This window comes from Leucopleurus acutus (assembly GCF_964270905.1).
Source record: "Leucopleurus acutus genome assembly, chromosome: 3".
NCBI lineage: Eukaryota > Metazoa > Chordata > Mammalia > Artiodactyla > Delphinidae > Leucopleurus > Leucopleurus acutus.
In genome coordinates, this window is record NC_139145.1 from 3,323,432 (window position 1) to 3,331,325 (window position 7,894).

Here is a 7,894-nt window from a genome sequence, read left to right on the forward strand (position 1 = left end):
TGGATTGCACCCCAGGCACACACCGCAGGGGGTGAGGGGACCACACAGCCCTGCCCCCAGGGACTAGGGCCCAGGGCAAGGTTGTGGATGGCAAACACAGGCTCAGATGCAAGAAATTCTTTTATTGCATTGAAGGCTTTTCTGGAAGCCTGGAGGAAGCCAGGTGGACCCACCCTTCCTCCTCCAGCCCCAAAGGCAGTGTGAGCCTCTATTGTCTGTCCTGCCATGAAGTCTGGCTCCTAAATGATGGCCCTGCCTCCCTTCCCTCCTGGAGGGACTGTGAAGGCTGTCTGGGGGTAGGCAGGGGTTGGGGAGTGTGAGGGCCCAGGGGTCAGAGGAAACCACAGAGGGCCTGGCCACACCTCCCAGGAACATCCTGAGTCAGAGGCTGGAGCCTGGGGGTGGAGCAGGTACAGGGGGTGGGGGGGTGTCAGCTCCAAGGTCAGAGTCCAGGGGGGCTGCTCCTTCCCAGGCCCCCTCCAGAGGCCCCAAGCTAAAGGGAGGTGCAATGGAGGGCAAGTCTGCCCCGGGGCCTGGAGCCCAGCTCTCAGCGCCCTGAGGTCTTCCCACAAGGACAGAGACGAGTAACAAAGTGAGACCAGTAAGAAAAAAAAAAAAAGAATCCATGGTTTCTACAAACAGCCCCGCCCTCCCCAGGCCCCCTGGTCAGCTGGGAACCACCTCGGTCTTCACTCTTTTGGGGGGCCTGTGGGGAGTAGGACTGTCCAGCCGCTCCCTTTTGGGGCTGGCGGGCCCGGAGCCGTCGTGCTGGGCGCCGGGCTCAGCTGCGGGATCCTGCTTGGGGCTGGCGGGCGCTGGGCTGTGGAGCTGGGCGGGGGCCTCCTCCTTGGGTTCCAGCTTGGGGGTGGGTGGGCGGGGCAGGGGTGGCAGCGCCCTCTCCAGCACGCGGGGGCCGTCCCAGGCCGGGATCTCCAGGCCCAGATGCTTCATGAGACGGGTCATGACTTCATCTACATAGCCGTGGATACGCAGGTCTGCGTGACGGTCCTGTGGGGGGCGGGGACCAGTCAGGCAGAGGGAGAAGGCTTGGGGGGGCCTGGGGGGTCAGGGGTCAGGGGTGGGCTCCAGCACGTACGTGCTTGGTGGGCTGAAGGTTGACGATGACCAGCCGGCCTCCATGGCGTTTGGTGGCGAGGGGCAGGTTCCCGCTGGGCCGGATTTGCAGGGAGGTGCCCAGCGTGATGGACAGGTCCGCGTTCCTGGGGCCAGGAGGCGGGATTAGCCTGAGCCCCTCGGCAAGGGTCTCTGTAGCCCTCCTCCTGCCTCACGAGGCTGGGGGCGGGACGTCTCCAACACACACACCACCCCACCCTTGCTCAAATGCCATGGCTTCACTGCTCTGCTGACACGCCGGGGCCAGCCCTGGGAGGCCAGCTCACACAGCGCCCATCTCTGCCTGGGGGCCGGCTTGCCCCAGCTTCCAAGCTGCCCTGAATCCTGCCCGCCGCTTCCCTTCTGCTGGAGCCACCCCACCCGGTCGGCAGAAGTGGAGCTGCTGATGTCCCCACTTGGACCCCTGGGTTCCAGACCTGGCTCAGTCACTTCCTGGCTGGGCAGTGTGGACGGAGGTGTCAGCTTGCTCCAGCCTCGGTTTCCTCGTCTGTAAAATGGGCCCCGAGCAGCACCCACCCTGGGCTGTGGTAAGGATGGTGTGTGAGGCCTCTGGCCGGGGCCGGGGGTATGAGGGCTCAGTACACAGGAGCTGCCGTTGTTATGGGGGAAGCGAAGCCCAGAGAGGGTGTGAGCCACCTCTTTCCTGATGTCCCCGGGGTTGCAGCTGGCTGTGTTTCTGCCCCTCCCCTACCCACCCCACCCTGGGCTCGGTGGGGGTCAGACCTGCTGGCCTCATCGGCCAGAGTGAGGTCCCGGTCAGGCAGGGAGTCTTCCCAGTCCAGGATAGTGTCTCTCAGCTCCCCCCTGTACAGAGAGCGGGGAAGTCAGCAGGGACACTGGCCGCCTCCCCTGGGGTCCCGGGCGTGGGGAGGGCCGCTTACCTGCAGGCCCGCAGCCCCCTTGACTTGGCCACGGTGCAGAGCCGGCCGGTGGCCTTCAGGCCCATGCTGCCCACGACGGTGTCCCGGACGTACTGCCTGTGTCGGGAGAGGAAGGGGTCAGCTTCCTGCCCGCTCCCAGGTGCCTACCCTGAAGCCCCACCTGGGTGGCTCTTGCTTTTTGCAGGCAGCTGTTCTCCCAGGAAAGCGGGGGCCACATGACCAGAATCTAAGCATGAGGGGACATCCGGCAAACCCAGCATGGCGGGGGCAGAGGGGGCCTCCCACAAAACAGCTGGCCTGGCTGCTTCAAAAGGTCCACAGCTCGGAAAACAGAGAAAGGTCGGGAAGTGCTCCAGGTAAAGGAGACTGAAGAGATGGGACAGTGGCATGCAGAGTGCCGCCCTGGGTTGGACCCTGCACCAGGGGAAAAACAGCAACAATGGGAGGGAGCGCTGGGAACACAGATTGGGGAGAATAGTCGTGTCTGTGGTTTTTACATTTCCTGACTTTAGAAACTGCACCGCGGCTGTGGAAGAGAATACCGTGGCTTGTGGGAGATAAATGTCTAAAGGGTTTAAGGGGCAAAGGATAAGGAAATCTGCCCCTTGAACAGTAGAGCAAATCCAAACACAGAGAGAAGAGGAGAAACAAATTGTGGCGAAATGGTAACATTGATGAATCTAGGTCAGGGTCAGCAAACCATAGCCCTGAGGATCAAATCCGGCCCTCTGCTTCCCATTTTTGTAAATAAAGTTTTATTGGCACACGGCCATGCCCATTCCTTTAAGTGCTGTCTATAGCAGCTTTCACGCTACAGAGCTCATAGTCACGACAGAGACAGTCTGGCCCACAAAGCTGAAGATATTTACCATATGGCCCTGTACAGGAAAAAGTTGGGGATCCCCGGTCTAGGTCAAGTATGAGTTCACTGTATGGTTCTTGTGAGTTTTCCACCAGATTGAAGTTTTTCAAAATAAATTTAGAGAGAAAAAAAATTTGTTTTTACAGTTGGGGCCCCATCTGTGCTCTGGTCTTAAGAGATTCCACCCACAGGGGAGCCACACGCACCCACCACGCCTGAGTTACTCACACCCATAAGGCTGCTTGCCCAGCAGAGGGAGACACGCCCAGAGCCCTCCTGTTCCAGGAAGGCTCAGCCTTTCCAGAGCCGGAAGAATGCCCCGTCACACCCTGTTATGGGCTGAGTGGCGGCTCCCAAGTATTTTGGAATAAGACCTTATTTGGAAGTAGGGTTGTTGCAGATGTACTGGCTGGGTTCAGATGAGGTCACATTTGTGTAGGGTGGCCCCTAACCCACGTGACTGATGTCCTTATAAGAAGAGGGGACACAGGGACTTCCCTGGTGGTCCAGTGGGTAAGACTCTGCGCTCCCGATGCAGGGGGCCCGGGTTCGATCCCTGGTCGGAAAACTAAATCCCGCATGCTGCAACTAAGAGCTTGCATGTGGCAACTAAAAAGATCCCGCGTGCCACAACTAAAGCCATAAGTGAATATTAAAAAAAAAAAAAAAAAAAAGAGGAGGGGACACAGACACACAGGGACACGGAAACGTTGATAAAAGATTCAGAGGTCGGAGTGATAAGTCTACAGCCAAGGATGGTCGGAAACCACGAAGAGGCAGGAAGGATCCTCCCCGACAGGGTTCAGGCAGAGCACGGCCCTGCCAACACCTTGATTGTGGACTTCGAGCTTTCAGACCCATAAGACTATCAGTTTCCATTGTTTTAAGTTACTCAGGTTGTGGCAGTTTATAACAGCAGCTGCAGGAAATGAATACACCTCCCGGGAGGAAGATACGCCCCCAAGTCCCACCCTGGGAGGGTCACACCCTCGTCTCTGGAAACATCAGGTTCAACTCACAAGGCCCTTCTGCAGAGCCCAACCTGGGTCATCCACACCTTGGGCCCCCGCCCCTACCCTCCATGGCACTCACATCTTACACTTGACACATTCTTCTACAAACATGTTTCCGTGAAGCTCTGCCAGCTTGTCCCTGTGGGAGGAGAAGGAAGAGGCTTAGTGGAGGGGATCCAGAGGCCTCAGGGCTGGAATCCACCCCCCAGGACCAGGAAGAAGGGATCTCGATTCTCCAGACGTGCCCGCCTAGCAGACACTGACACTGGCAGCTGAGCACCAAGCACCTCTCCTGGCTGAATCGCCACAGTGGCCTTGAGAGGGAGGGGCTGCCATCAACACCCGTTTTCCAGATGAGGAAACTGAGGCTCGGAGAGAGGGGCAGCCTGCCCAAGGCTGAGCGGGGCTGGACGCGGGGTGCACCTGGGGAAGCCAGAGCGCACGTGCAGCCCGTCCACGTTCTGGCTGACCAGGAAGCGCAGGAGGCCCACGCGCTCCAGCTGCACCAGTGCCATGTGAGTCTTCGTGGGCCGCGCGTTCTCGAAGGTGGTGTCGAACTTGGGGGCCAGGCCCTGCTCCTCCATCGTCCAGACGCCATGGGGGCCCCTGAGGTGGCAGGCGGGAGAGACAGAGAGAGCTTAGGGATCAGGAAGACAGGGGACGGAAAAGGAGACAGAGAAACGGAGGCAGAGAAAGAGAGTCAGAGACAGACGAAGTGACACAGTCAAAGGAGGGGGTGGGGGAGGAAGGAGGGAGAACGTAGTACACAAGGGCAGAAATTAACTATTCAATCCCACCAACACTTACTGCTGCTGCACCGAGCCTGGCGCTGCGCTGGGTGATGCTGGGGCCCTAGGGGACCCAGGCCCTACCCTCAAGGAGTCCTCCATCTTGTGGGGAGAGACATAGGTGGACACAAACTCTCCAGCTCTGTGGGGCTGGGGCAGAGGGAGGAACCTGAGGCTGGGCTGGCCCAGTAGAAGCGGTAAGGGCTCTTTGTGGAACTGTGGGAAGGCTTCCTGGAGGAGGCTGAGCTGTCTCTTGAACAGACAGGAAAGGGCGGGGCAGCTCAGACAGAAGAGGTAAGCAAAGGCCAGGGGGCTGGCAACAGCCTGTGAGTGTGATCTGGGGACTGCAGGGGCTGCAGGGGCTGAGGTTGGAGAGCTGATCCAGGGCTAGGTTGGGGACAGCTTTGATTTCCAGCCTGAAGTGCTGAGAACTCTCCTGTGTGGCAATGGGGAGCCATGGCAGGTTATGGAAGGGGGGTGAGATTCACACCTTAAAATTCTAACATTCCTCCAAGAATGAGGAATCTGCTCTTCCGCTGTAAGAGTCTGCTCCGTGGGCCTGAGAGGCCTTAGAAAGAGAGCACAATTGTGATAGGCCTGCCCTACGGGGTAGGCTTGCAAACTCAGCACCTACAGGGGCCACTTGGAGGCCACCAGTTAGAGACCCCTGCTTTTCATCAATGAAACTCTTGTCTAACACAGGCTGCCTAACGTTAGACATTATCTGGCCTCACACCCTCACTTAAAGGTGAGGAAACTGAGGTCCAGGTGGTTAAGCCACTTGTCCCACCAGAGGTCTGACAGAAAAATATTTGTAAGTGAGTATGGAGCTAATTGTCCTTGATATCAATTCTCCCCTTTTTCTCTGGTAATAATAGAACCCCACTACTTAGCCTTGCAGTGAGCCTAGACAAAAGACTACATTTCCCAGCATCACTTGCAACTAGGTGTAGTCAGGTGACCAAGTTCTGGCCGGTGGAATGGAATGTTGGGTGTGATATAAAGGGACATTCTCCAAAGGAAGGGTCTTTCCCATCCCCAACACCCCAAGGAACTGACAGATCACCCCAGACTCAGCGGGAGGGAAGGCGGCAGGAGGGGTTCCGGTGGCCAGACATTTGTGAGCTCACAGGGAAGCCCTGCCTTGACTTCCCTCCATGCGCACGGACCTGAAGTCGGGGATGCCTGAGGCTGTGCTGATGCCCGCGCCCGTGTGGAACACCACGTTGGAGGACTGCCAGACCAGCTGTGCCAGCTCCCATACCTTCCGCTCCAACTCCTCAGGGGGGTCAAAGACCTGTTGGGTGGGAGACAGTGGAAGGGAACGAAACAGGAGGGAAGGGGGCAGGGCACAACCTTTAAAAGAATGACACAGGGCTTCCCTGGTGGCGCAGTGGTTAAGAATCCGCCTGCCAATATAGGGGACATGGGTTCGAGCACTGGCCCGGCAAGATCCCACATGCCGCGGAGCAACTAAGCCCGCGTGCCACAACTGCTGAGCCTGCGCTCTAGAACCGGTAAACCACAACTACTGAACCCGTGTGCCACAACTACTGAAGCCCGCACGCCTAGAGCCCGTGCTCCGCAACAGGGGAAGCCACCGCAATGAGAAGCCCTCGCACCACAACGAAGAGTGGCTCCCGCTCGCCGCAACTAGAGAAAGCCGGCGCGCAGCAACGAAGACCCAACGCAGCCAAAAATAAATAAATAAATAAATAAAATATTAAAAAAAAAAAGAATGACACAGCCGTAGGACATAACAAAAACTGGTCAAAGGTCCAAGATGGCGGAAGATTCGACTTCCAGTATACCTGGAGCCTCATTATACACTCATTGTAATACCTCAGCATATACTAAATGTATTAACACCCACAGGTGCCAGGACAGTTCAAAGGCTAACCATAAATGGCCAAAAAGTGGGCGGTGGCCCAATTCCTGGAAATCCCCACCCCTTCCCCGAAATAGTTGGAATAATTCTCCCACTCACTAGCCTATGAAATTACCCAGCCCATACAAACTAACCACGCCGTATTTCGAGGCCTCTCACCTTCAGATGTGGCCCCAGGGCGGAGAAAGTGTCTGGTGCACGGTAGGTGCTTAATAAATGTTTGTGGAATAAAATGGAAACCAGGCAGGAGAGTGGGGCTTCACACCACCTGGGAGCTCACTAATGCCTGACTCGGAAGGGACGCACTAGCCTTTGTGGGGTGGGGGCAATCTTCTCCCCCGTTTACAGAAGAGGAGAGGAGACCCAAAAGGAAGTTACCCCGCCAAGGTCTCAGTGTATGGTGGGGACTTCCTCTCAGCGTGGCTGGAGGGGTCTTTCTGACTTACATCCTCCAGGTTCCTCCCCAGCTCAAAACCCTTCCTCATCACCCTCAGGATGGTGTCAGCTCCCCAGCTTGGCACTTGAGGCCCATCTTGGCCTGGTTTTGGTAACCTCTCTGGTCTAATCTGTTCTCCAAGTTTGTTTATTCCCACCCCCGCGCCTTTGCCCCGGTAGTGCCCTCCGACTGGAACTACAGCCCCTGGTGCCCCATCAGAACTTCAGGACTTCCCGACCTGGGTCCTAGCCTCAGTCCCAGCCTGACCGATCCGGAGCTGGGCGTGGTCGCGTCCCCAGGCGCGCTGGGGCGTCACTTCCCGCCCCCTCCTCACTGGGAAGTCCCTCCCATTGTCTAGCTTCAGTGTCTCCTGATACTCCCAGCATGCCCGCTGCCAGCCGGCCCCGCCCAGCCCACGGCCCTGACGACGGCCGTCGGGACACCCGGCCGCGCTCACCTCGGGGAGACCGCACTTGCCCTTGTCCGCGTACGGCGACAGCCCCGCCGCATAATTCACCGACATCCTCCAGGCCCCAACGGGAACAATAAAGTTTCCCTTGTTGCGGCCGCTTCCGCCGGAAACGGGGTGGGACAAGGAAGAAGGAGGAGCCGCCTTCTCATCCTCTGTACCCGGCCTCTTCTCCCCAAGGCGCATGCGGCTCGCGCTAACGCCTCAGTCGCCATATTAATTGCTGGCAAAGAGCAGCCAGCTTCCTACTGTGCTGGGGATGTGAATGGTGGCGAGAATAGGGCTGTCCAGTGACCCGGGCTGGAAACTAGGGGACTGCCCACGTGAGAGTTCTCTAGTCACCTCTAAAATGAGGGGCGCAAGCGATCGGTTCCCTCTTTCCCCTTTTTACAAATGAGTAAACTGATGCGCCCCTTCCCCGCA

The 7,894-nt window shown here is 57.9% G+C and overlaps 1 protein-coding gene across 2 annotated transcripts; it reads right to left on the reverse strand.

The window, feature by feature from the left end:
* Positions 1–15: 15 nt before the first annotated feature.
* Positions 16–7,547, reverse strand: SIRT6 (sirtuin 6). 2 transcript variants are annotated; one of them, XM_082836015.1, is made up of 8 exons: positions 7,460–7,547; positions 5,848–5,975; positions 4,314–4,496; positions 3,970–4,029; positions 2,016–2,111; positions 1,858–1,938; positions 1,097–1,220; positions 16–1,008 (listed from the first exon to the last, which is right to left on the reverse strand). In XM_082836015.1, exons 1-8 carry the CDS (start codon positions 7,523–7,525, stop codon positions 667–669), a joined length of 1,080 nt encoding a protein of 359 aa, XP_082692141.1. In that variant the 5' UTR covers positions 7,526–7,547; the 3' UTR covers positions 16–666. The 2 variants fall into 2 exon arrangements, with proteins under 2 accessions (XP_082692141.1, XP_082692142.1); XM_082836016.1 differs by lacking the exon at positions 1,858–1,938.
* Positions 7,548–7,894: the final 347 nt, after the last annotated feature.

What these genes read in the sequence shown, in the direction of transcription:
- SIRT6 (XM_082836015.1), bottom strand. Translation starts at nt 7,525, where the DNA reads ATGTCGGTGAATTATGCGGCGGGGCTGTCGCCGTACGCGGACAAGGGC. An exon ending in AGGGGGCTGCGGGCCTGCAG is followed by an intron (nt 1,939 to 2,015) that starts GTAAGCGGCCCT and finishes CTCTCTGTACAG; the next exon opens with GGGGGAGCTGAGAGACACTA. An exon ending in ACCTTCAGCCCACCAAGCAC is followed by an intron (nt 1,009 to 1,096) that starts GTACGTGCTGGA and finishes CGCCCCCCACAG; the next exon opens with GACCGTCACGCAGACCTGCG.